This window comes from Scyliorhinus canicula, chromosome 19, assembly GCF_902713615.1.
Source record: "Scyliorhinus canicula chromosome 19, sScyCan1.1, whole genome shotgun sequence".
Lineage (NCBI taxonomy): Eukaryota > Metazoa > Chordata > Chondrichthyes > Carcharhiniformes > Scyliorhinidae > Scyliorhinus > Scyliorhinus canicula.
This window is the reverse complement of record NC_052164.1, coordinates 17530265-17557712: the sequence shown is the minus strand read 5'-3', so window position 1 is coordinate 17557712 and position 27448 is coordinate 17530265. Positions and strand designations below refer to the sequence as shown.

The 27448-nt window shown below is 42.9% G+C and overlaps 2 protein-coding genes across 8 annotated transcripts in view; one reads left to right on the top strand and one right to left on the bottom strand.

Annotated features, from left to right (window-relative positions):
- The window catches only part of LOC119954335 (signal transducer and activator of transcription 5B-like), a 148037-nt gene that overhangs the window by 53121 nt on the left and 67468 nt on the right, over nt 1-27448 (top strand). For 2 of the 7 annotated variants that reach the window (XM_038779482.1, XM_038779477.1), the window contains exon 3: nt 22267-22318. The exons of 2 other annotated variants lie outside the window; for them this stretch is intronic. The gene's annotated coding sequence lies outside the window, so the exon portion shown is untranslated. Of the gene's footprint in view, nt 1-7877; nt 7983-22266; nt 22319-27448 lie in introns of those variants that run through there. 3 more of the 7 variants (XM_038779478.1, XM_038779484.1, XM_038779481.1) reach the window with 3 other exon arrangements.
- Nucleotides 18307-18986, bottom strand: LOC119954506 (guanine nucleotide-binding protein G(I)/G(S)/G(O) subunit gamma-5-like). The gene has a single exon (XM_038779797.1). It carries the CDS (start codon nt 18984-18986, stop codon nt 18753-18755), a length of 234 nt encoding a protein of 77 aa, XP_038635725.1. The 3' UTR covers nt 18307-18752.

The window sequence follows — 27448 nt, the reverse complement described above, 5'->3', positions numbered from 1 at the left end:
TGAAGTGAAGGATTGCAAACGTTTTGTTTCTGCTTGTAGTACAAATGTGAAAAAATAGAAGTTAATATTTTTCTTTCGATTTGGTTCTAAATTTCACCTGTCTCACAGATGGTGGCTAGTTTTTCAGTTCAGCGAGGCATTGTTGCACATTGTTTACACTTTAGTTCTGTAGAGTACTTAGAGGAAAATAAGATTGAGATGGTTAATTACACTCTAGAAGGAGTACATTTTTAAAATTTAGCATAGTTTAGAGCTATCCTGAAGTTTGGGCAGCACAGTGGTTAACACAATTGCTTCACAGCTCCAGGGTCCTAGTTTCGATTCCTGTCTGTGCGGAGTCTGCACGTTCTCCCCGTGTGTGCGAGGGTTTCCTCCCACAGTCCAAAGATGTGCGGGTTAGGAGGATTGGCCATGCTAAATTGCCCTTAGTGTCCAAAATTGCCCTTCGTGATGGGTGGGGTTACTGGGTTATGGGGATATGGTGGAGGTGTGGTCTTGGGTAGGGTGCTCTTTCCAAGAGCCGGTGCAGACTCGATGGGCTGAGTGGCCTCCTTCTGCACTGTAAATTCTGTGAAGTTTGGCTGCTTTTGAATATTGAGGACTTTGACTCCATTGAACGGGACCTTGCAAATGGTTCACTGTCTTCTTCGAGATGTTGTGATGTTCAATCAGATGGAAGAAAATACATCCGTTTGTCGCTGTGTTTGGAGTTGGCTTACTCTAAATTTCTTGGGATTGATCTGTTGGGGATGTTAAGGCCACGTGAGATTGCAGAAATGGGCTCTGGTCTACTAGTTAATTTCCAGTTCTGAGTGAGTTTCTACTTTACTATTTAAGCTTGGTGTATCGCAGATGTGTTGCCAATTTATTATGGGGACAATTGCAATTGTGGTACAACATCTGCTATGGTGAACAGGTGGGCTGAGTTGCATTTGTTACGCCTGATGTGCATACGTCCTAAATTAGTAGTAATTAAGAGTCCTGTTTATGCTCTCTCAGCTTCTGTATGCTTCCCAGAGTCACTGAATGGAGAACCCACGTTCTTATCTGACTCTGTTAGAAGTGGGCTTGCTTGAAGATTTTTCAAAGTCCAACTCCAGTAATGGAACAGCCCATGCCAGATTCCAGTAGAACCTGGACTGCACCCAGGTTTGGGCTGACGTGTGATGTGCAGTGTTTATGACACAAGTGCCAGGCAGTCACCATCTCCAACAAAAAAGTGCCACCACTCCTTCCTTGGCCTTCAGGTCAAATTTACATCCCCTGCTATCAGCATCCTTGGTGTGGGCGGGGGTTCTGCATTGTCCTGAAGTATACCATATCAGCACTGTTGCAACAAGAGCAGGACAGAAACAGAGTTCTGTTGGCGGCCATGGTGTGAGTGGTCGCACAAAGGGCAGCTCCTGCTTGAAGGCATAGAAAAGAGCTTTTTTTTTACCAGCTTCAACAGAAAAGTGCAATTGAAGGACGGAGGAGAAATTACCCCGGAAGAGGTATATCCGTTGGTTACCAAACCTGGCAGAAGAAGGTGAAAGACCTGGCCAAGGAGTTTGAAGGGACCTGTGGCACAACAGCCAGTGGAAGGATGGCTGAGGGGGAAGGACTTGTGCAAGTTGGAAAGCCCCAGATGGACCAAATGTTGGCCTTCATTAAGGAAGAGTTCTGCCAGCAGAGGAAGGAGATCCAGGAGGATCGCTCAAAGGCCATCGACGGGGCTGTGGCACCCCTGAAGGACTCGATGGAGAGGGTTGAAAAATACTTGGAGGTGCAGGGGGTCACAGATCCGAGAGATTGAGAGGGTGATGTTGGCCCACGGTGTTAGGGTGGTGGCATTGGAGGTAGATGTGGGGCTCTTGGGAGACCTTTGCAAGACGTTGAGAGCAAAGGTGGAGGAGCAGAAAAATAGTTCGAGAAGGCAGAATCTGCAGATAGCGGGCCTGTCTGAAGGAGTGGAAGGTGTGAGTGCCACGAGGTAAGTTTTGAAGCTGGTGGCGGAGGCGGTGCTGGATAAGATCCCTGAAATGGACAGAGCACACAGATCTCTGAGGCAGAAGCCAAGAGCAAGGGAGCTGCCATGGGCGGTGATCATGAGGCTCCATAGGTTTGTGGAGAAAGAGAAGATTTTGCAATGGACCAGGGAGAAGCGCAAATGTGAATGGGAGGGGAACAAGATCCGAATATACCAGGATCTTCGAGCCTCGCTGGAGAAATGGCGTGCAGGGTTCAACAAAGCCAAAGCGGTGCTATATTGATGATGGACCAGGTTTGGGGTGCTCTAACCAGTGAAACTACGGGTGACGTATAAAGGCCGGGAATACTACTTTGAGACCCCAGAAGTGTCCGTGACTTCATCAAGGAGCATAAACTGGGGAGAACTGAACTGAACAATTCTGGGAGACTGAGGTGCTGCCGCTTTGAAATAATTGGGAATACGGGTAGAGTGGGGATAGGGAGTGGGTTTTTTCTTTTCCTCCAATATCGAGTTTTTTTCTCCTAGTTTTTTGTTTATTGTTGGGTTGACACCAAGTGTAGCAGGGGTGAAAAGTTTGTATGGGGATGGCTGTCCCCATCCCCCTTCCTGCTGCCTGGGGCTGTGTTTCCCTTTCTTCATCTGTTTGTTTGCTTGGGTAAGGTAACCTGTTATTCAAGGTGAGTCTTTGGGTGGAAGAGGGTAAGATCAGCAGGGAGTTGCCTTCACTGAGCAGAGAGGTGAAGGGGTCAGTGGGAGAAGCCATTGGGTAGGAGCCGTCCCGCTGCTAAATAATATTGGTGAACGGAAGTGAGGTGGGGAGAAGGCCGCGAGAGGTGGTCATGAGGAGGCGGGGAGAGGGTGGGAGGGGTAGGGACAGTGATGCGACAAGGAGAGGTGGAAGAGGAAACATGGTCGAGGCGGAGAAAGGGACCATCTTGAATGGGCCAGGCATAGAGTGAAATTAATGGGGCTAGAGCCAAAAGGGGAGGATGGCGGACGGTAGAGAGGAATGGAGGCGTAAGGAATGAAGGCTGATAACATGGAACGTGCGAGGCTCAATGGACCGGTTTAAAAATCCCAGGTTTTTGCGCACCTCGAGCTCGAGAGTGGAGGTGGTCTTTCTGCAGGAGACAGGCCTCCACATGAAGGCTAAGGGTGGGTGAAGTTTTCCACTCGGAGTTTGATACAAAGTCGCGGGGAGTGGAAATTTTGACAAGTAAGAAAACGGGGTTTATGAGCGCGAAGGAAGTGAGGGGCCCGGGTGGGGGATATGTAATTGTGAGTGGGGTATTAGAAGGAATGCCAGTGGTGTTGGTGAATGTGTATTCATCGAATTGGGATGATGTAGGTTTTGAGGGTTGCTGGCAGCAATCCCGGCCGTGGCCACGCGCCAGTTGATTATAGGAAATTTGAATTGTGTCCTAGAGCCGAGGGTGGATAGTTTGAGCCCCAGGACAAATGGGTAGGATACAAATTGCAAAGGAGCTGGGCAGATTTATGGAAAAGGTGGGTATGGAGGACCCGTGGTGCTTCAAGAAACCAGCGGGAAGGGAGTATTCCTTTTTCTCACATGTTTACTGGGTGTATTCCAGAATTCAAGTTTTTGTGGTGAGCTGGGAGATTTTGGTTGGGGCGGAGTACACGGGGATAGTAATCTCTGACCATGCACCCATTGACTGGAGATTCGGCTTGGATCGGGACAAGAGCAGATGCCAGGGTGGAGGCTCGATTTGCGTTTGTTGGCAGGTAGAGGGTTTTGTGACCAAGTGCGGGTTGTGATTAAAGATTATGTAGAATCAAACCAAAATGGGAAGGTGTCGGTGGCCACCTTTTGGGAAGCGCTAAATGCGATGGCTCGAGGGGAGATTCTCGTTCAAGGCTCGTGCGGATAGGAAAACGAGGGAAGAATATGAATGGCTAATGAACGAGATACTGGAGGTAGATAGGGAGTAATCGAGAGTGCCCACCACACAGGGATTGGCGAGGACGAATAATTTACAGGGGCAATTTGATTATCTGACAATGGGGAGGGTGGTAGGACAGCTGCATAGGACAAGAGAGGTACAGTACGAATACGGGGTGAAGGCGAATCGAATGTTCGCGCATCAGTTACTGTGGCAGGCTGCGTCCAGGGAAATATTGAAGATATGGAGGCAGAAGCAGCAGGGTGGGTTGGTATTGCTGAAGCTACTACATTACTATTGGGCGGCGAATGTGGAGAAGATGAGGTGATGGTGGGGAGGAGAGGGGGTAGAATGGATTAGGATGGAGGAGGAATCATGTAGAGGGTCCAGCTTAAGGGCAATGGTGACGGCAGCCTTGCCAATGGTGCCGAGCAGATACTCGGGCAGCCCGGTGTGGTACACAGTGAAGATTTAGAACCAGTTGAAGAGACACTTTAGGATAGAGGGGATGTTGGTGTTAACACCATTGTGTAAATATCACGGATTTGAGCCGGGGGGATAGGTGGCATGTATAGAAGTGGAGAGAAGTGGGGCTGCTTAAGTTGAGGGATTTGTATCTGGAAGAAGGGTTTGCCAGTTTTGAATAATTGAAGGAGGGCACGGCTCCAGAAGTGAGTTTCTGTACCTGCAGGTAAGGGACTTTGCATGGAAGGTTTGGATGGAGCTTGCCAGATTGCCGAGGTACACCCTGCTGGAGCGACTGTTGCTTCCGGATGTGGAAGGGGCGGATAAGATCAGAGACATTTACAGGTGGCTGGGAGAACAGGGAGATGAGTGGGTGGTAAGGGTTAAGGAGAAGAGGGAAAGGGAGCTGGGAGGGGAGATAAACTGGGTAGCAAGGAGTGAGGCACTACAAAGGGTGAATGCGACCTCGTGCGCAAGGATGAGCCTGATACAATTCAAGTTTGTACACCGAGTTCCTATGCCTTGGGCAAGAATGAATGGATTCTTGCAGCGGGTGGCAGATGAGTATGGGAAGTATGGGCAGGGACAGTGAATCATGCACACACGTTCTGGGGCTTCAAAAAGTTAGAGAGATTCTGGGTGGGAGTGTTTGCGGCGTAGTGAGGATAGTGGGGAGGAGGTTAGGCTTGACCTTTTGGTGGTGATATTTGGAGTTGCGGAGAAGCTGGATTTCGTGGAGAGGCGGAAGGTTGATGTTGTGGCCTTCGCTTTTCTGATTGCCTGGCGACAAACTTTATTGGAGTAGCGGTCAGCAACCCCACTTGCGGTAGTGGCCAGGCTGGGGGACTTGTATGCCTTTCGGAAATTAAATACGAGGTAAGGGGTTCAGCAGAGGATTTCGAGGCAAGGTGGGGGGATGTTCGTGACCATGTTTGAGGAGTTGTTCGTCGTTGTGGGGGGGGGGGGTTAAAAGGGGGAGAATTTGTACAAATTGCGTAGTTGTTTGTTGGGAAGCTTGTTCCCTGAGTTGTATGTTGTAACTTTTCATGTACGTTGGTAATGATATACATTTAAAGAAAAGAGCAGACAGAAACTAGGTACTCTGACCAGTGGCTTACTTCTTGGCTCCTCCATAAAACTCCATCATCTATAATGCTCAGGTTAGGATTTTAATGCAATACAATGGATGCAGCCAGAAAGAACACTTAAAGCTTAACGTCATTCTGGGCAAATCAATCTATTTGACATTACTACTTGCCCTTGACATTAAACTAATATTGACGTCTTCTGCCATCAGCACACCACTTCTTAGAACAACAGTCATCTGCGAGCTCCTCTAAATTGCACCTTTCCTGATCTGGATTTGTCTAGCCATGTATCTTCTGAGACGATTTCTGCAGCTGATTATTTATGACCATCATTGACGAACAGGATCTTCATTGTTAGTTCCCTGTTGTCAAATCACTTGGTGACGTATATTGTCCTAAGTTTTGACATGAAAAATGATCATTGGGATGCCAACAGCCGAAAGTTCCTTGTTCCTAAAACTATATTTCAGTATCCGTCACCATTGACAGGAGAGAAAACAATGTAACACAGGACATGAATAAAATACATGATGTTTGTAGTATTTTGGTGTATGGGAGTTGAGAAAAAGTTTGTGTCGAAGTTCTTCAGTGCAACAATGATTGTGTAGCTTTCAGTGGCATATTCTAGACATAATATTTTAACTATTTTTAAATTTGTGACTAACTAATTGTGATGCTTATATCTTTATCAAAATGCAATATAATTTTTAATCATGATGTATCAACGTTATTTTAATTTTGCGGCATTAGTATTTCTATACTTTGATCTGAATTAATGTTTTGGAGTAAGACTGTGGTTGAAATGCTCAAATGAAGTCTAAGTCACTTGAGCTTTGATCAAGAGTGTTCAGAATCTTTTTTTTTTACAATGTTATTTCTTAAGACTGTTGGGAATGAATTTGTCAGTTAGCATGGAAGTAATTTGTTCTGTAGAGGTACTTTTCCAGGGATTGTATGCACCGTTTATTCAGATTATGCTTCTATGGCACCTGGGAATATTTTTTCTCCTTTAATGGCTCCAAAAATGTGCAAATTAGAGTATGCAGTTCCATAGAATCCATAGAAACCATACAGTGCACATGGAGGCCATTCGGCCCATTAAGTCTGCACCGACCCTCAGAAAGAGCACTCTTATCGAGGCCCACTCCCTGCCCTATCCCCGTAATTCCATGCATTGATCATGACTAATCCACCTAACCTGCACCTCTGGGAGGAATTTATTTATTTGAAGGTTCTTATCTATAGACCACAAACTAAGAAATGCAGACTCTATGCCTTGATTAGAAATTTGCTGTGTTTTCTGATGGGGGAAGGAGAGTAAGTGAGAACAATACTGGAACTATCAAAGAATTTACAGTGCAGAAGGAGGCCATTCAGCCCATTGTGTCTGCACCGACTCTCGGAAAGAGCACCCTACCCAAGCCCACGCCTCCACCCTATCCCCATAACCCAGTAACCCCACCCAACACTAAGGGCAATTTTGGACACTAAGGGCAATTTAACATGGCTAATCCACCTAACCTGCACCTCTTTGGACTGTGGGAGGAAACCGGAGCACCCGGAGGAAACCTCGGCACACCCCGGGAGAGCGTGCAGACTCCGCACAGACAGTGACCCAAGCCGGGAATCGAACCTGGGACCCTGGAGTTATGAAGCAATTGTGCTGACCACTATGTGACCATGCTGCCCAACCATGAATGAAATGAAAATGAAAATCGCTCATTGTCACAAGTAGGCTTCAAATGAAGTTACTGTGAAAAACCCATAGTTGCCACATTCCGGTGCCTGATCGGGGAGGCTGGTATGGGAATTGAACCCACACTGCTGGCATGTCTTGGTCTGCTTTTAAAAGCCAGCTATTTAGCCCAGTGTGCTAATTCAGCCCCGCAAGTTCTGTCTTTCTGCCCAGATTTCTCATATGATCTGATTTTAAGACACTGGCTAAGTTGTAGTTTGACTATTTGCACTGCCAGAGCAAATCTATACAAGTTTTCATTATGGAATGTGACATAAGTTGTTTATATACCTGACTGAGAATACTTGTTACCTTGGTCAACAAAAAGTTTAGAAATGAACAGATACCTATTCATTAGGTGGATTGGTCATGTTAAATTACCCGTAGTGTCCAAAAAGGTTAGGTGGGGTTACTGGTTTATGGGGATAGGTTGGTGGTGTGGGTTTAAAAGGATGCTCTTTTCAAGGGCTGGTGCAGACTCGATGGGCTAAATGTCCTCCTGCACTGTAAATTCTATGATTCTAAGCGCAGTCAGGGGTATATTGTGGCTACCATTAATCTGTATTTATGGAGGTTTATCTTGTGCTTGTCAGATTGATGAATTTGCAGCGTTTTGTTCTACACTCTTATCAGAGATTAGGCTTTCCTCACAGGCACTAGAGCAGATTGTATTTATCATTCTCGTTGTTTATATTAGAACATGCGTTCAGCTGTAGTACAATTATCCACATAGAAAATTGCAGACGTTTTTATAGGTCACTGTAGTGCTTTGTCTTGTGAAAAACGTGTACAGAAGACTGATCTGTGTGTACTAGTAGGTAAGCAAAGTTCTTTGTCTCAGATTCCTACGTCCTTTGTATTTGGTATTATAAAAACAAATTTTATTTCTCAAACTGATATGTTGCAGTGTGGAGGCTGTGGTTAGATGTGTGTTCCATCTTTATTTTCAAACTTTAGAAAAGTGTATGTTGTAATAATTGATGGTACATGGTAATATGAAGTGATATAAATTGGCAGTTGAACAGGTAGATTGTGTAGCACGTTTGATATTTTTTAAAACATGGATTATAAATTTGTTCATGAACAAGATAATTATGTTTTAAAAAAATTCTCAGTTCAATCTCTTTAGAATAATATTGCCAAAGACTTGTTCTTAAGGTGCAGTTGTTTTTTGGAGTTGTGTGGAATGAGAAATATAATATAGGTATGTAATTATCTTATGAACTTTATTTCTGCCTGAATTTGAATATTTAGCAATATAGTAACTCAACAGAGTATAGAATTTTTCAAATAGAGTATCCTCATTTTGTTTGTGAAGGATATTTTCAGATGAGGTGAATTTACTCTGGTTTAAAAAAACAAAACTTTCTGATTTCCTCATTTTGCTGGTCATTTCCTAGAGATAACACTGAGTGTATGCTGGTTATCATGAATTTAGAATGTAAGACCCCACAGTTTCATTTCAATTTGTAAAATAAACAGTTAAAAGAACATCCAAGTAATTCTTCAGGATTAAAATAAATTGATGTTCTTGAGTATCTGGTTTTATAATTAACCACTTTTGCTGAAAGAGTCGTGACGCTAAATGTGTTCCATCAGGTTTCCCCATATCTTCTGAGCAAGTATTTCATTTGCCCTTTGTTAAAGGGAATTATGTGATTATTAAACGGGTTACATCAGGTAAACCCCTGGAAGTCCCTTTGACTGTCAAGATGTGCTACAAAGCTACTGTAAAATGATTTAATAGATCACTGCCCCACCATCCCCTTCCAAATTATAGAATTCCTACAGTGCAGAAGGAGGCCATTCGGCCCATCGAGTCTGCACCGACCTTCTGAAAGAGCACCTACCTAGGCCTATCCCCTCCTGCAATCCAATAACCCCACTTAACTGTTGCACACTAAGGGACAATTTAACATGGTCATTTAACCTAGCCTGCACATCTTTGGACTGTGGGAGGAAACCGGAGCACTCGGAGGAAACCCACGTAGTCACAGTTACAAAGTTTAAACTCCACCCAAAGTCACCCAAGACAAGAACTGAACATGGGTCCCTGGTGCTGTGAGGCAGCAGTGCTAACTACTGTGCCACCATGCCGTCCTGTCTCCTCCCACAAAAATGTTTTTGTTGATATTGAGAGCTCTTTTAACTAGTGACAGTGGTTCACTGGATTAATGAGAATGCTCAATGTTGCACCATTATGAAATCCAAAAGTGAAACTGAATGAATTGGATGGGGGAATGTAAATTCTGGAAACCTGCAATAATAATTGTGCAAGAACATGTTGCAGAAACATGAAGTGCACACTTTTAAATTGCTATATGCGATTGGATTGCTTGATCCCTTAACGGAATTTCAGTGCTAACAGCAATTCCTTTTGGGAGGGTTGGGGTTTCCTGTTCACTGAACCATGTTACTGTAGCTTTGTGTTCCATCTGACCAATCAAAAGGGCTGACTAGAGATTGCCTGATGTAACCTTTTAACAGGCACATGATTTGCCCCTATTCATGAAGTAGGAAAGACCTATGATCAGGGTGCAACCATCTGTTTTTTTTCTTCTGTTACCACCAAAACACTTGCTATTTCAACAGGAAAAGCTACACAAAACTATACAGAAATTACCGCAGAGATGGACCTGCACTATTATGTATAGTCCATATGAGCAGCAGCTCCTGCCTTCATTCATCTTAGCCTATTGACAGACCCATATATTCCTTTCTCCCATTGTATTTAAGAGGAAACTGGATCAATACATCAATACAATTTGCCTCGATCACTTCGTGGAAGGGGAGGATTTCACATTTTGATCGCACCAAAGTTTGTTCATTCTTTCCAATTTTTATCCTCTGCAACAAAAACAGAGGTACAATTCTTTGCATCAAGAGTTGCTAAATATTCATTTTAGCTTTATCTCGTCAGATATTGTCAATCGCACTTTGAAGAGGTAGCCGGACAGCATACATTGGTATGTAGGAAGGTAGCAGACAAGTTCAATTGAGCTGTGGCGCGAGTAACCAAACTTGTCATTAAAAATTGCAATGTTTTCCTGCTTGCAGCTTGCAACAAAATCTCCTTCACCTTTGTTGTGTTTGCTGTTTTAAGATCAAGCTTCTAGTTGAACGATCTCATTGTTATAAGCCCATGGTGCAAATTAAAGTAAATGTGGCTTTTAAATAGAGACTGGTCTAACCATTGTGCATTGCACTATTAAGTTAGAGTGGACTAAAGGATTATGAATGGGTTCTTGAGACAAATAAAGCCGTGGTTCAGCTCTTATAAGAAGATGAGTCAGAAATGCCATTGAGACCGAAACTCTTCATAACTGCTGTCTTCAATAATTATGGGGAGATGGCATAGTGGCAATGTCACTGGGCTAGTAATTCAGAGTCCCAGGCTAATGCTCTGGAGGCATGGGATCAAATCTCACCATGGCAACTGGTGGAATTCAAATTTAATTAAAACAAAAATCTGGAACTGAAAGCTAGAACTGAAAGAATATTTGAAGAACTGCCCCTTTCCCGAATGAGTGCAGCTCCAGCAACATTGAGGAAGCTTGACACCATCCAGGACAAAGCCAGAATGGCACCCCATCCAATTCACTCCCTCCACCATCAACGAGCAGTTGCAGCAAGTATGTACTATGCACTTCAGGAGCATCTATGTGGTTCTGTAGGAAACACATTCCAAACCCATAACCACGACCATCTAGGACAATGGCAGTAGATACATGGGAGCACCACTGCCTGGAATTTCAAGCCAACTCACCATCCTGACTTGGTGGTACATTGCCGCTCCTTCATTGTCACTGGGTCAAAATTGTGGAACTTCCTCACTGATAGCACAGCAGTTGTACCTACACCACATGGATTGTAGCAGCTCAAGAAGGCAGTTCACCATCTTTTTGGGTGTATTTAGGAATGGTCAATAAATGTTGGCTCAGTCAGTGATGCCCATACCCCTTGAATGAATAAAAAAAAAAAATAGTTTTAGTATTTGTGACCATGAAACTATCATTGTTATAAAAGCCCGTGTTTCGTGAATGTCTTTTAAGCGAGGAAATCTGGCCTACACACGACTCCTGATCCACAGCCATGTGGTTGATTCTTAATTGCCCTCTGAAATGGCTTAGCAAGTTCTCCAATTCGAGGGTAATTAGGGATGAACAACAAATGCTCGCCTGGCCAGTGATGTCCATATCCCATGAAAGAATACAGAAGAAATATTTGCCTTAAGAGCTTTGCCAACTTTGGCCGGACATATTCTGAGATGCCATCACATCACCTTCAACTATCTTTTCATGCCAACGGTCAGCAAACTCGTGGAGCAGACTCGATGGGTTGAATGGCCTAATTCTGCTCCTATATCTTGTGGTCCATCTTGTGTCAATCATCACAGAGCCATGCCTTCCCAAGGGTTTTGAAAGTGTCCCAGTTTTAACTTGAAAAATCACATCACCCTGTATAGAGAAGCCTTTAAAAAAAAAAAAACAACATTTTTGCTGCATGAGCATGTAATTGGCAAATTAGTTTCAACACAGGTAGTGTGAGGCATTACATTTTGGCAAGAAAATAAGGAGGTCATGCTACTTGGAAAATAAGAATCTAAATGAGGTAGAGAAACAAAAGGATTTGGCAGTATAAATACACCAGCCACAAAGAGTGGTGGTGTAGTAAGCCTTTTAAACAGGCTCAATGGACCACCTTCTCCACTGTAAAGGATCTGTGAGGGTGTAAGAATATTCACAATATTACCAGAAATGCGAGGTTATACTTGTCAGGAAAGGATGAACAGGCTGGGTCTCCTTTGAAAAGAGAATGCTTTAGAGATGACCTATTAGAGCCTTCAAAACAATGAAATGTTTTGATAGAATTTCCATGTTGGGAAGGGCAAAACTAGAGGCTATCAATATAAGAGAATCACCAAGAAATCAGGTAAGGAATTGAGATTAAACTTTACCCAGAGAATAGTAAAAATGTCAAGAGTAGTATCACTGGGTGGATGTGACGAACAGTATAGATGCATTTAAGGAGAGGCATCAATAAGCATGAGAGTGAAGGGACTAGAGGGGTTATGTTGAAAACGTTAGGTATGAGAGGAAGCTCGAATGGCGTATAAAAACTGATTACACTGTTTGGGTGAAATTACCTGATTATATGCAGTACGTTTAATGTAAATCTGGGAGAAATTGAACAGTCACTTGGATCAGCTGTGAACTAATCGAGAACCAACATGGATTTAAGGCCAAATCATGGTTGGCTAACTTGATTGAGTGTTTTTGCAAGCTAGCAGGGTGGATGAGGGCAGTGCATTTGATTTGTCTATGTGGACTTTTCAAAAGACATTTGATAACGTATCATCTATTAGGTTTGCTAGCAAAATTCAAGTCCATGGGATTGATTAAAAGCAGCATTAACAGCACAGATACAAAATTGGCCAAGAAACAGAAATCTAAGGGATCGACAACAAAGTTATGGTGAGGTCTTTTTAGACTGGAGGGAAACTCAGTGGTCTTTTCCAGGGTTCAGTACTAGGTACGTTGCTGTTTGTCATAAACATTAATGACATGAAGGTTGGAGGGAAACTCAGTGGTCTTTTCCAGGGTTCAGTACTAGGTACGTTGCTGTTTGTCATAAACATTAATGACTTGAAGGTATGTGGCACAGTTTTGAAAATTGCCAATGACCGGAAACTTGGCACTAGTAAACGGTGAGAAAGTTAGCTAGTAGTTGGTAGATTCCAAGAGGACGTGGATTGATGAAATACCTGTAGATGAAATACAAAGCAGAAACTTGAGAGGTGATGCTGTACATTTTGATACAAAGAATAAGGAGAGACATTGCAAGGTAAATGGTACAGATTTCAAAGGTTTGAAGGAACAGAGAGACCTGGGATGTTTGCGCAAGAATCTTGGTGGCTAGACAGGCTACAGAGCAGTTTATAACTCTTATGGAATCGTGGGCTGTATATATTGACACATCGAGCACAAAAACAGTAAGTGATGAAGTGCTAGTTTGGCCTCAGCTGAAGTATTGCGATCAATTCTGGGTACCATACTTCAGGTAGGACATGAAGGTTTAAGCAAAAGTTTGCTAGATTTACTGGAATGGTTCCAAGGATGAGGGGTTGCAATAAGGTTTAGGTTGGAGTAGCTGAAGTTTTTCTTTATGGAGCAGAAAGATTGAACAGAGATTTGATTGAGGTGTTTAAAATCATGAAGGGTTTAGATAGAGTGAGTAAAGAGAAACTGTTTCCAACGGCTGGTAGGTCAATAACTAGAGTACACAGATTTGGGGTCGGTGCTTCCAAAACCTTTTCTCCGTGTGATCCCATTTAAATGCCCCTGACTTCCTGTGACTCCCGAGTGAAAATGTAGAAGGTACGAGAATTGTTGGGGGTAGGGTGGCGGTTCCCTCACCTAATTCCGGTGTATTAATTTTCTTCCTGCAGAGGAATAATATGGTCTGCGTACATGCTTTTAATACCATATTAGAAATTGTGGATTTAAAGATCCACAATGATATCCTTTTTTTTTTAGCTGGCCGTGCACCTTTTTGTAATGCTTGGCTGTAATTAGGAAGTGTGATCCAGTATGCTTGACGCAATCACTGTGGAACTCTGCAATTGATTATTTGAAATCTGGCCTACCTACACAAAGCAGTTCTCAGTAGGTCTTATCAGTTGCACATTTTGTAAACCTAGTTTGACTAAAACACATGCCTTTTAATAACCTTTTTTGCAGCAGAAATCAGGCCTTGCCTAGAACTAGACAAAAATGTGAAGATTTCATGGGACCTTTGTTATAGTACCAGACCAGACACCCACTTTGTATTCGGAAACCGGATGAGAAACCCCAAGAATATTGCAATTTGTAACCTGTGAGGAAAGGATTCTTCACGCTCAGGAATGATTCCACTGGATTTTTGCATTAAAACAAACTATTAACACAGAATTAACATCCAAGGAAAAAACAGCTTTTCAATTAACAGTTAAAAAGTTTTTAAAGAAAGAAATATCTTGGAGCTTACTTACCCGTCTACTTCTAAAATTTCAATTAAGCAAAATTAGGTCAAATGCCACTTCGTGGATTACAGATTTATTCACAAAGTTCTTGGAGAGAAGCTTTCAGAAGTCAGTCTGAGAAACACAACTCCTTTCCTCGGAACCCAGAGCAGAGCTCTAAAATAAATATAAAACAGACAAAAGACAGGGCTAAAAAACTAAACTAAAAACAGACCTAGCCCCTCCCATGAGTGACATCACAACCTGCCAAGCTGTTAACCAACCGCATTAGCAGAAATATAATATGGATACCTTAACCCAAGTTATTTTAATAACTACTGCAACAGACATATAATACAATACATATAAATATTTCCTACATTGATCGCACCTTGCAGTTCACATTCTACCCAAGCTCCATGGCAGTTATTTCTGCTTTGGAGCTTGCAACCCCAAAATCATCAGTGGGCATAACCCACCGTTTTGGAAACCCCAAACTTATGGAACACAAAATGAATTAGCACATAACTTCTTTGCTCACCATGGAACAAGATGTCATGCAGAAAAAATACTGATGCTCAAAGTAGTTCAGAAAGCATCTTCAAGAGACAAGGGGAGAAAATGGCAAATAATTTGGGCTGAGTGCCAAGAAACAGGTGTAAAGTTACTTTGCAATCACTGATCAATTCATTTCCAATCTACGTCAGATGTAATCGCAGCCATTGAGAACTCCGAGATCATGACTCCTAAAGCTAATGTCATGACCGTTTGGAAAACCCTGTAACGGTGATTGACTGAACATGATTTAACATGAACATTTTTACGCAATTTGGTTTTGAAAACCAATCGAATATAGTGATGGATAGAGACTGACGAGTACATTTCAAAAGAGAATTGGACAATGCTTGAAGGGGAGAATTTTACAGAGATACGGGGAAAGAACAGGGCAGTGAGACTAAACGGATCGTTCTTCGAAAAAGTCGGTGCCAGGCTCGATGGGGCAAATTGACACTATTTTATTATTTTATAATATTCAGTTAAAGATGTGCTTCTGAGGGCAGCACGGTGGCGCAGTGGTTAGTGCTCACCGCGCCTAGGTCCCAGGTTCAATCCCGGCTCTGGGTCACTGTCCGTGTGGAGTTTGCACATTCTCCCGTGTGTTGCATGGGTTTTGCCCCCACAGCCAAAAGATGTGCATTGGTTAATTGGGCACGCTAAATTGCCCCTTAATTGGAAAAAATGAATTGGATAATCTAAATTGTAAAAAAAAAAAATGCGCTTCTGCAAATTGTTGCTCATTCACAATCAAAGTAAAGTTGAAGGGTTAGGAAATTATTATCAAGGATAGATGGCTTCAGTAGATATGCCATTTCCATATTTTGGAGTAAAAAACACATGTAGATTAAGGAACCAAACCGATTTCAAAAAAAGAAACTCTTGAGACTGTATGATTTTGCTTTTACTCAAGACAACAAAAATTCAACAAGTTTCATTTCTCATTTAAGTGGAATACACTTAAAGGCATTTTTATAATATAGAGCAGTGATATGGGACAGCACTTTCAATTGACTATATTCATTTTTCATCCAAAGGTACTTTTTGCTGTAATTTTCTTGTCTTTCATACAGGTTGTACAAACTGGCTTCTTGTACCTGCTGTTGTATAGTAATTTCCTCTAACTTGGTTTATGTAGTGGATAAAAATACATAATGAAAATTAAATAACTATATTTGACCATCCCAATTCCTTTAGTGCAGGGGTGGGCAAACTACGGCCCGCGGGCCGCATGCGGCCCGCCAAAGGTCTTTATGCGGCCCACCAAGTCATTAAAAAAAAAATTTGAAAATTTAAAAAAAAAAATTTTTTAATTATTTTTTTTAAGGTTAATGGGGGGGGGGGGGGCTGTAGGGTTACTTACTGGTATAGGGTGGATACGTTGACTTGAGTAGGGTGATCATTGCTCGGCACAACGTCGAGGGCCGAAGGGCCTGTTCTGTGCTGTACTGTTCTACGTTCTATATGAGGCGCCCAGAATCATAACCGAGTGAAGTAATTATTTTACTTAATATACTATGCGGCCCTTTAAAATTGTGAATTTCTGAATGTGGCCCTTGCACGGAAAAGTTTGCCCACCCTGCTTTAGTGCATTTAGTTCTTATTTGGTGACCCGTCTTTCTCTTTCTGAATAATAGTGTTTAGTTTGAAAACTGATTTATTTATTGAAAAGCATCTCCGCATATTTTAAGTGCCAATTTGGCTCCATTGATTGGACCTGAGTGATATAACCAAGTGCAGACTTGAGCACATTATCATGGAATTGCTGAATTGAGTTTTTTTGAGGGATGCAATGTTTAACCAAGAACGCAACACATGACACACAAATCCCATGGCAACAAAATTCAATGAGCAAGAAGACTTCCTTTTGTTTTGCATTCTCTTCCCAATCCCCTCAACCAAAACAGATTATCCAGTCTTTCTTTTGTTGCTATTTATGTAACCTTGTGTACAAATTGATTGGCACATTAGCTTGCATAACACCGCCTGCACATCAAAACTCAAAGCAGTCCACAGTTTACAGGGCTTCGGCATAGTCTGAAAGCTTTGATCCAGCATGTTCTAAATTTAAGCTTTATTATATAATGTTGAACCTTTTGAAGAGGAAAAAATGGAGAAAAATAAAGATATGTGTGAAGTTGCACCAAACTAAGATTTTAAAGGATGGTGCCCCTATAATTCTTATCGAACTAGTCAATACACACAATTATGGTATGCAAGGTGAATTAGTTTTTAAAAAAATATTTTTATTAAGGCATATACAAATAAACAACCCAAGACCAAAAAGAGAACAAACAGGACATCACATCATAACTAAATAAGCAACCAACAACCCCTGAACCCCTGGATCTTCTGACACTCCAAACACTGACAATACTGGACTCGGGAACACCTTCACCCTCAGTACCTCCGACATCACACCAGCGAACCCCCACAAATTCTCTCCAGCTTTGGACGGGCCCCCGTACACCACCGACACCTATTCTCCACCCCTTCAAAGAACCTACTCATTCTAGCCTGACTAAATTGAATGAGACTCAGCCTGACGCACAAAGAGGACGCATTCACCCCCCTCCCATAACCCAGCCTCCAACCCTTCCCCTAGCTCATCCTCCCACTTCCGCTTAACTACTCTTATTGGGGCGTCCTTTCATTCCATTAATTCTTTATATCTCTTTACACCTTCCTCACCTTATCCTGCAACCCCGGGGGCGGCAGATCAGGAAAGGACGGCACGTGCCCTGTTTTCTCACAGAACTTTGCACTTGTAATTATCAGAACCCGTTTCCGCTTGGCAACTCGTACTCCTCTACCAGTCCCTCCAAGCTCGGGAAGCTGCCCCCCACAAATAAAACCCCAAACCGTTCCTGCCAGCCGCCAACCCTGAAACCCCGCGTCCAGCCAACCCAAAAAAACCCTGTGATTATGATGCAACCACTCGTAAGTTAATTAATGTAGGGCTTCCCAAATTGTGGTTTGCAACCCCAAGTGGGGTGTTGAGATGAGAACTGGGAGTCGCAAGCGCTGAGATTTTGATAGTTGCTTCTATTTTTTTTGAAGTCTGTGTAGATTGGAATGACCTGTGATTGGAAAGTGATTTTAGATCTTCCTTTTCAGGCACTCAAATGCCCAAGTTCTTTGCTGTTTCTCCTGAAGATGCTTTCTGTGCACCTTGCGCATCAGAACAGAGATAGTATATGCGAGTGTTCTTCAAACTTTTTTCTGGGGACCCATTTTTACCAACCGGCCAACCTTCGGGACCCAACCTGGCCGACCTTTGCAACCCACACCCGCCGATCTGCGTGACCCACCATTTTCTCCTACCTTGTTTGCTGTTGACAAAAATGGAGGAAATGGTTTTGGGTCCCTTTGGCTCTCGTACACGCTCCTCCAATGGAACCTGTTGGATGAAGGTGAAGCCTTCCGGTGTCAGAAAGTATGGAGTCTCCATCTTTCCAAAGTTCTGCATTTTTTTTCCTGTAAAATTTTATCAAATAAAACTCACCCCGAACTTTGTAAAAAAAACGAGAAAAAAAAAAACGTTTTTTTAAATGAATAAATAAAATGAATAACCCGCCCCCCCCCCACGAACTTATAAAACAAAAAGCTGCGACCGTTTAAAAAAAATAGCGGCCGCACTGTGCATGCGTGCCCAATCATCGGCGCGCATGTGCATAGTTTGTTTTTTGCTTCAGATCTTTATTGAAAATTTTCTCTACCAGTGTACAAATCTTTCTAGAAACAGGGTTGTGCACAAGCTGCAACTAAAGTTGTACATACAGCACCTCATTGCTTCAATGAGGTAGGTGTGCATCAGTATCAAAGAACAGGCAATTTACAAAGTGAGAGTAAGGAACGTTGGCACAGATTTTAAAAGGCTTTTAAAAACAGATCCAACATGGCTTGTCCATTGGTCCGAAGGCCATCGAGAATCAGGATTAGTGTTAACATCTTCATTATTTTCAGAACATGTACCGGGGTGAATTTCCCACTTAAGACCCAGAAACCAAAAGAAAACAGAATCACATTTCAACTACAATAGCGAACAGGGTTTAGCTGGCCTGAAAGGACTAGTATTCGGAAGTATTCCCGTCAGCAAAGGATCATGTTGAGCATTCTGCAGGCAAAACTGCTCCAAATCTGTTTCAGCTTGAGACACCTTCAGCCTCTTGATGTCCAGTTCACAGCGCAGTAGTTGCACCATCTTCCTGGAGGCGCTCAGATTGGTGGCGACCAATATCACAGCCCAGACAATACCACTCACCATTGCCTCCCCTGGTGGGCATGATACACAGATCTGTGAGGCCTGATTCCTGCGGCAAAAAAAATGCTGTGAAAATGTAAGTGTTTTAATCAAAATGTGCAGTTGATAAAACTAACTCAACTGCTGTGTGTAGGTAGGCTAGATTAGAATAAGATTTGCAGAGCTCTACAGTGATTCTGTCAAAAATACTAGATCAGACTTCCTAATTATAGCTAAACATTACAGAAAAAGTGTACTGCAAAAAAGGATAATATCCATTAATTCCAAAATAAAACAATCCTCATCAGACCTATCCTGCTCAAAAGCTCTGCTACCCCCTAAATTTTCACAGTGGGGGTCACGTGAAGTTTGGGGCATTAAAATGGGGTCACATTAAGGAACGAGTTTGGGAAACACGTGACATTAGAACTGGCCTTGCTCTTATCCTCAGATCCATGCACATAGCCTCCGATGTCCAAAGCCATCTGCGTGTGTACAATACTGAGTACCCAAAGATTTAATCGAACTCTAAGCATGAAGCTTCATAATTACCTCTTTGTGTGCATCATTGGGCACTCAGTCAGTTGTGCTACTCTATCATTGCTGAGATATTGACCCATAACTTCTGTTCCCCAGGATGTTGTCATGGGGGTGGGGATACTCCAAAGGTGCATTGGGGGAACTCCACTCCCTGGAGCCCTAATTTAGGATTGCACTACAATTGCCTGGGAAGTCCAAACTTCAGTAGGGCAAGTACCCTGTTTTGAGAACCATCAGAAACTCTAATTTCAGTCTCAGCCTTTGGTTCTCACCGCCTTACAGGAATAATTACCCAAGAAATTAAATTGGGGTAGTGACGAGTTTAGAAAGATGCCATATTTTCATTTGCATGCTGGTAGAGACCTGCTGCGTGTCATGCTACTCGCTGTTGGAAGGAAGATCAATGCAACAAATTGTTCCAATGCAGTGATCGCCTGGCACACATCTGACACTTCCTGTTTTTCATTTTCATGTATGTGCTGAAATTTTAATGCACTGGCATACATTGCGAAATAGTTCTGAAATGAAAGTAGCTCTGCATCAATCTATGATTGGAAAGCGGTTTTAGATGATACGTTTCAGATAATGAAATGTCCAATTTATTTCCTGTTTCCTCCTGTTCCCTCCTGAAGGTGCTTATTAGCTACTTTCTTGAGCATCACCAACCTTATTGTATTTGTTTTCTATGTGGACATTGTGCTCTTTTGTAAGCAAAGACCGTATGTGCTAATTCACCTTGTATGCCATAACTCGGGTGCAGATGCTTAGTGAAATAAGATTGCTTCCCCAAGAAAATTAATCATTGAACTTAACTGCAAGCAAGAAGAATATAATGATCAAGTTGACCATAGGCACATTGGACCATTTGGCAAAGTCTCACAACTCTCGGAACAAATCCACAGGGTTCTAGGATTGAACTCTTCTTGACTTGTGCAGTTCAGTATCGCAGGGGAGTGTGCATTTTCTTACTGATCTCCAACACATTTAAAAAAATTTGTTAAGCGTTCATCACTAATTGCAATCATCTGAAACTTTCTAATGAGCAAGTGTCAAATGTCAGGATAAGGCGGAAGGGAGATGGATTGTTCTTTTCCCTCTCCACCTCCCAGCGAGGTTGATCACAAACCTTTCCTTTGTTCCACTTATCTCAGGCCTTTCCCTTCTTTCTCTTGCAAAAAACCTGTGATTTAAGCTTTTACTGGTTCTGATGTGTTAACTTTGTTTCTCTCTCCATAGGTGCTACCTAGTGCTAATTTTTCTTTAGCCTTTGCTATTTTAATTTTAGATTTCCAAAATCTCCAGTTCTACCTCCTTTACTTAGATGGTCATGTAATTCTTTTTATTTGGTTTGTGGCTGCTTCCACCAACCCTGCTAGAATAGAATAGAATCGTAGAATGGTTTAGTATGGACTGCAACTGAAAGAATTGAGATATTGTGTCCAACAGCAGATATTGATGCTCTACGAAATTCCTTCTTCCCACCAAATTATTTTAAAACATAGTATTTTTAAAATAATATCAACAATATTTGCACATCTTATTTATTAAGATTATGATCTTTGTAAAAACTGATTTTTTTTTTACACCAATTTATTTTACGAACTTCTAGTTAATAGCTGAAAGGCTGTCATGATAGGAAATTCAAATTTGAAGGATGTTACTGCAATAAAAGACTGAAGGCACTTTTTTCTAAACATTTAAACTACAAAACACTGCATTCCTCCCTTTTTCTTTTAGCAGTCGTGAAAACGCACTTCACAGATACAAACACTGCTTTAAGTAGAATCTCAATCTCTTTCTTCCTCCAATGTAAGCTGGGTGAATCTATCAGCCTCGTTTAACTGCTCATGAATTTGGTCCTTCCAATTGGAGAACAAGATCCTGCTTGGTGAACGACAGCATCTTGCTGCCCAGAGCTAATCTCCTCCCATACCCTGGCAGATTAACTTGTCTGTGAGTTTCTCAAAGTCTATCGCCATGGCAATGTGAATCACCTGAGCCTTGTGTCCAGATTAAAAGGCTGATTGGCTATTCTTGAGATCCCAGCTCTCTTTTATCTTGGAAGTAAATCATCATAGAATTTACAGTGCAGAAGGAGGCCATTCGGCCCATCGAGTCTGCACCCTACCCAGGCCCACACCTCCACCCCATCCCTGTAATCGCGTAACCCCACCTAACCTTTTTGGACACAATGGGCAATTTAGCGTGGCCAATCCATCTAACCTGCACATCTTTGGACTGTGGGAGGAAACTGGAGCACCCAGAGGAAACCCACACAGACACAGGGAGAATGTGCAGACTCCGCACAGACAGTGACCCAAGCCGAGAATCTAACCTGGAACACTGGAGCCATAGTGAAGCAACAGTGTTAACCACTGTGGTACCGTGCCGCCCACACGGACAGTTGCTGCCCAAATGGACAATTTATAGTACAACCATTTACAAACCAGCATTCTTTACACTTTTAGAACTTTAGAGACTCAGTTTTACAATTATCATGTTTGTAAGATGGTTATGTTTCGAGTCTCTATCTTTAATTTGAGACAAAAACGTAGCAGCAGGTCATGTGACTGGTTCTGAAGTCTACCTGACAGCAAAGTTGAATAGAGGGGGTACAGATTGTTTTACTGGAAGATGGTGCACGATGTTCACGCTGTTCTTTTCCTCTCTTTCCTATTGTAATGATGGAATAAAATGTTATTATTGCAGTTTTGTACCTGCTTGTAACTTTTGTTGAGAAACATGAATATTTGTTTTGCTACAGATTCTGGCAGTTTGCTTTGCTATTACTTGCTAACACTGGCTGCACTTAACAGGTAAGGGCATTATTTGCAGTACACGCTGTATTTTGAAGTTTTCTCTCTGCAAGGTAACGCAGAAGTGTGTGTGAGGTCCTTCAAACTAATGCGTAATTCAGAGCTTTATGAACTAATTGTCAGTTGCAACATGACAGTTTGTTACTGATCAGTGTTTTTCTTTAGATATCTAAATGATGTAATAAAGATTAGATTGCCGTAGTTACAGAAATAAATTTATGAAGTTTCTTATTGTCTGTCCGTTTACTTTGTCCTACTGTAGAAAAATATTTTAGGCATGAATACAACAATCAGGTTTTCATTATAATTTAAAACAGTTGTTGGATTGGTTGTTTGTCCCTAAGCGAAATGTGTTTCTCCTTTTAAAGTGCTGACAGAGCCCAGACCCCTTCTAGTTCAGCTATTGCAAGCATTTATAGAATCTCTACAGTGCAGAGGGATGCCATTCAGCCCATCGATTCTGCACAATCTTCTGAAAAAGCACCCTACCTAGGCCCTATCCCCTTAACTCTACCTAACCTACAGATCCCTGGATACTATGGGGCAATTTTTTTTTAGCATAGCCAATCTACTTAACCTGCACATCTTTGGACTTTGGGAGGAAACCGGAGCACTCGGAGGAAACCCACGCAGATACGGAGAGAAAATGCAAACTCCACACAGTCACCCAAGGCCAGAATTGGCATTGCATTCCTCCCTTTTTTGTTTAGCAGTAGTGAAAACAGGTACACACACTGCTTTAAGTCGAAACTCAATCTCTCTCAAGGCTGGGTCCCTGGCGCTGTGAGGCAGCAGTACTAACTAGCGTGCCGCATGGCATTGCCTAATCTGGTGGCTCCATGATCTTGCACATCCGTATCCTTCATTCCCAACCCATCATAATGGAAGCATTTGCACAGAGGCTGTATGGTTTCTCTTTACACCCAAATATCTCCAACCTTAGCTTGCCCCTCCTTTGCAGCCTACAAAATAGTTTTTATTGGCAGGTCCTTACTGTTGAAATATAGAAAACATGGCAGTCAATTTGTGCATAAACCAAATGCCACATAAACAACTGAGGTAATCTGTTTTAATGGTTTATTTAATCTGTCTGAGAGATAAGTACTGGTCAGAACACTGGGGCAGACCTCTCGCCCTTCAAAACAGCTCCAAGGGAACCTTTGCACCCATCTGCTTGGGCAGACAGAGTCTCGGTGAAACATCATATATAAAAACAGTAGATCTCTACAGTGGTGCTGCGCTGAAATTCAGTCTACATTCTGGACTTGAAGTGCTGGAATTAAGACTTGGAAACTGTTGATCATGATGCATGAGTATCCTGCAAACATAGTGAAAAATCATTAAAAATATTTTTGGGAAAAAAGTATCAGGCAGATGCATATCTGGGAGAGGCAATGGCATAGTGTTATTGTTGTTGAACGAGTAAACCAGAGACCCATGGTACTGCTCTGGTTCCTGGGTTTGAGTTTCCCCCATGGCAGACGGAATTTAAAATCTATAAAATGTCTGGAATTAAAAGTCTAATGATGAGACCATAAAACCATAGTCAGTTGTCATAAAAAACCCAACTGGTTCACTAATGCCCTTTTGGGAAGGAAACCTGCTGTCCTTACTTGATCTGCCGCACATGTGACTCTGGACCAACAGCAATGTAGTTGAATCTTAATGCCCTCTGCAAACCACGAAGGTGCATTCAACTGTGACAACAAAAACTAAAAGGAATGAAACTGGACGCACCACCTGGCATCAGCCAAGGCACCAGAAATGCCAGTGACAAATCCAGCCCTGTCAACACTGCAATGTTCTCTTCACCAACATCTAGGGGCTTTTGCCAAAATTGGAAGAGCTGTCTTGCAGACTAGTCAAGCAACAAATTGGCACAGTCATCCTTATGGAATCATCCCTTACAGACGACACCATCACCATTCCTGAGTATGTCCTGTCCAGCTGGCAAGACAGATCCAGCAAAGGTGGTGGCACAGTGGTATGCACTTGGGAGGAAGCAAGCTTGGGTGTCCTGAACATGGACTCTATACCCCATGAAGTTTCATGGCACCAGCTCAACATGGACAAGGAAACTTCCTGCCGACTACTTTAGGAGCGTTTCCAAGGCCTGAGTATTGAGCCAGCTTGTACGTGGGGTTCCTCTCTCATAGTTACGGTTTAGCTTAATACACATCACAGTAGATGCACATCAGCCTGGTTTAGACGGCTTTATTATTCCAAGCTTGGTTCATGTAGGTGGGGTAGGTAGGGTAGGTGGGACCTCTACAAACGGGATGGTCTACACCTGGACCAGAGGGGTACTAATATCCTCGGGGGAAGGTTTGCTAATGCTCTTCGGGAAGGTTTAAACTAGTTCAGCAGGGGATTGGGAACCTGAATTGTAGCTCCAGTACACAAGAAGCTGAGAGTAGTGAGGTCATGAGTAAGGTTTCAAAGCTGCAGGAGTGTACCGGCAGGAAGGAAGGTGGTCTAAAGTGCGTCTACTTCAATGCCAGGAGCATCTGGAATAAGGTGGGTGAGCTTGCGGCATGGGTTAGTACCTGGGACTTCGATGTTGTGGCCATTTCGGAGACATGGATAGAGCAGGGCGAGGAATGGTTGTTGCAGGTGCCGGGGTTTAGATATTTCAGTAAGTTCAGGGAAGGTGGTAAGAGAGGGGAAGGGGTGGCATTGTTAGTCAAGAACAGTATTACGGTGGCTGAGAGGACATTTGATGAGGACTCGAATACTGAGGTAGTATGGGCTGAGTTAAGAAACAGGAAAGGAGAGGTCACCCTGTTACGGCTTTTCTATAGGCCTCCGAAAAGTTCCAGCGATGTAGCGGAAAGGATTGCAAAGATGATTCTGGATAGGAGTGAAAATAACAGGGTAGTTGTTATGGGGGACTTTAACTTTCCAAATATTGACTGGAAACACTATAGTTCGAGTACTTTAGATGGATCCGTTTTTGTCCAATGTGTGCAGGAGGGTTTCCTGATGCAGTATGTAGATAGGCCAACAAGAGGTGAGGCCATATTGGATTTGGTACTGGGTAATGAACCAGGACAGGTGTTAGATTTGGAGGTAGGTGAGCATTTTGGTGATCGTGACCACAATTCGATTACGTTTACTTTAGCGATGGAAAGGGATAGGTATAAACCACAGGGCAAGAGTTATTGCTGGGGGAAAGGCAATTATGATGCGATGAGGCAAGACTTAGGATGCATCGCCTGGAGAGGAAAACTGCAGGGGGTGGACACAATGGAAATGTGGAGCATGGTCAAGGAACAGCTACTGCGTGTCCTTGATAAGTATGTACCTGTTAGGCAGGGAGGAAGTGGTCGAGTGAGGGAACCATGGGTTACTAAAGCAGTTGAATCACTTGTCAAGAGGAAGAAGGAGGCTTATGTGAAGATGAGACGTGATGGTTCAGTTGGGTCGCTTGAGAGTTACAAGTTAGCTAGGAAGGCTCTAAAGAGAGAGCTAAGAAGAGCCAAGCGAGGACATGAGAAGTCTTTGGCAGGTAGGATCAAGGATAACCCTAAAGCTTTCTATAGGTATGTCAGGAATAAAAGAATGACTAAGGTAAAAGTAGGGCCAGTCAAGGACAGCAGTGGGAAGTTGTGCGTAGAGTCCGAGGAGATAGGAGAGGTGCTAAATGAGTGTTTTTCGTCAGTATTCACACAGGAAAAAGACAAAGTTGTCGAGGAGAATACTGAGATACAGGCTACTAGACTAGAAGGGCTTGAGGTTCATAAGGAGGAGGTGTTAGCCATTCTGGAAAGTGTGAAAATAGATAAGTCCCCTGGGCCGGATGGGATTTATCCTAGGATTCTCTGGGAAGCTAGGGAGGAGATTGCTGGGCCTTTGGCTTTGATCTTATGTCGTCATTGTCTACAGGAATAGTGCCAGAAGACTGGAGGCTAGCAAATGTTGTCCCCTTGTTCAAGAAGGGCAGTAGAGATAACCCCGATAACTATAGGGCAGTGAGCCTTACTTCTGTTTGGGAAAAGTCTTGGAAAGGTTTATAAGAGATAGGATGTATAATCATCTAGAAAGGAATAATTTGATTAGAGATAGTCAACATGGTTTTGTGAAGGGTAGGTCGTGCCTCCCAAACCTCATTGAGTTCTTCGAGAAGGTGATCAAACAGGTGGATGAGGGTAAAGCAGTTGATGTGGTGTATATGGATTTCAGTAAAGCGTTTGATAAGGTTCCCCACGGTAGGCTATTGCAGAAAATACCGAGGCATGGGATTCAGGGTGATTTAGCAGTTTGGATCAGAAATTGGCTAGCTGATAGAAGACAAAGAGTGGTGGTTGATGGGAAATGCTCTGACTGGTGTCCAGTTACTAGTGGTGTGCCACAAGGATCTGTTTTGGGGCCGTTGCTGTTTGTCATTTTTATAAATGACCTGGAGGAGGGCGTAGAAGGATGGGGGAGTAAATTTGCGGATGACACTAAAGTCGGTGGAGTTGTGGACAGTGCAGAAGGATGTTACAAGTTACAGAGGGACATAGATTAAGCTGCAGAGCTGGGCTGACAGGTGGCAAATGGAGTTTAATGCAGAAAAGTGTGAGGTGATTCATTTTGGAAGGAATAACAGAAAGGCAGAGTACTGGGCTAATGGTAAGATTCTTGGTAGTGTGGACGAGCAGAGAGATCTCGGTGTCCATGTCCATAGATCCCTGAAAGTTGCCACCCAGGTTGAGAGGGTTGTTAAGAAGGCGTACGGTGTTAGCTTTTATTGGTAGAGGAATTGAGTTTCGGAGTCATGAGGTCATGTTGCAGTTGTACAAAACTCTGGTGCCGCCGCATTTGGAGTATTGTGTGCAGTTCTGGTCGCCACATTATAGGAAGGATGTGGAAGCATTGGAAAGGGTACAGAGGAGATTTACAAGAATGTTGTCTGGTATGGAGGGAAGATCATATGAGGAAAGGCTGAAGGACTTGAGGCTGTTTTCGTTAGAGAGAAGAAGGTTAAGAGGGGACTTAATTGAGGCATACAAGATGATCAGAGGATTAGATAGGGTGGACATTGAGAGCCTTTTTCCTCGGATGGTGATGTCCAGCACGAGGGGACATAGCTTTAAATTGAGGGGAGATAGATATAGGACAGATGTCAGAGGTAGGTTCTTTACTCGG

Excerpts from the sequence above, each read along its gene's own strand:
- LOC119954506 (XM_038779797.1), bottom strand. The coding sequence starts at position 18,986 with ATGGTGAGTGGTATTGTCTGGGCTGTGATATTGGTCGCCACCAATCTG.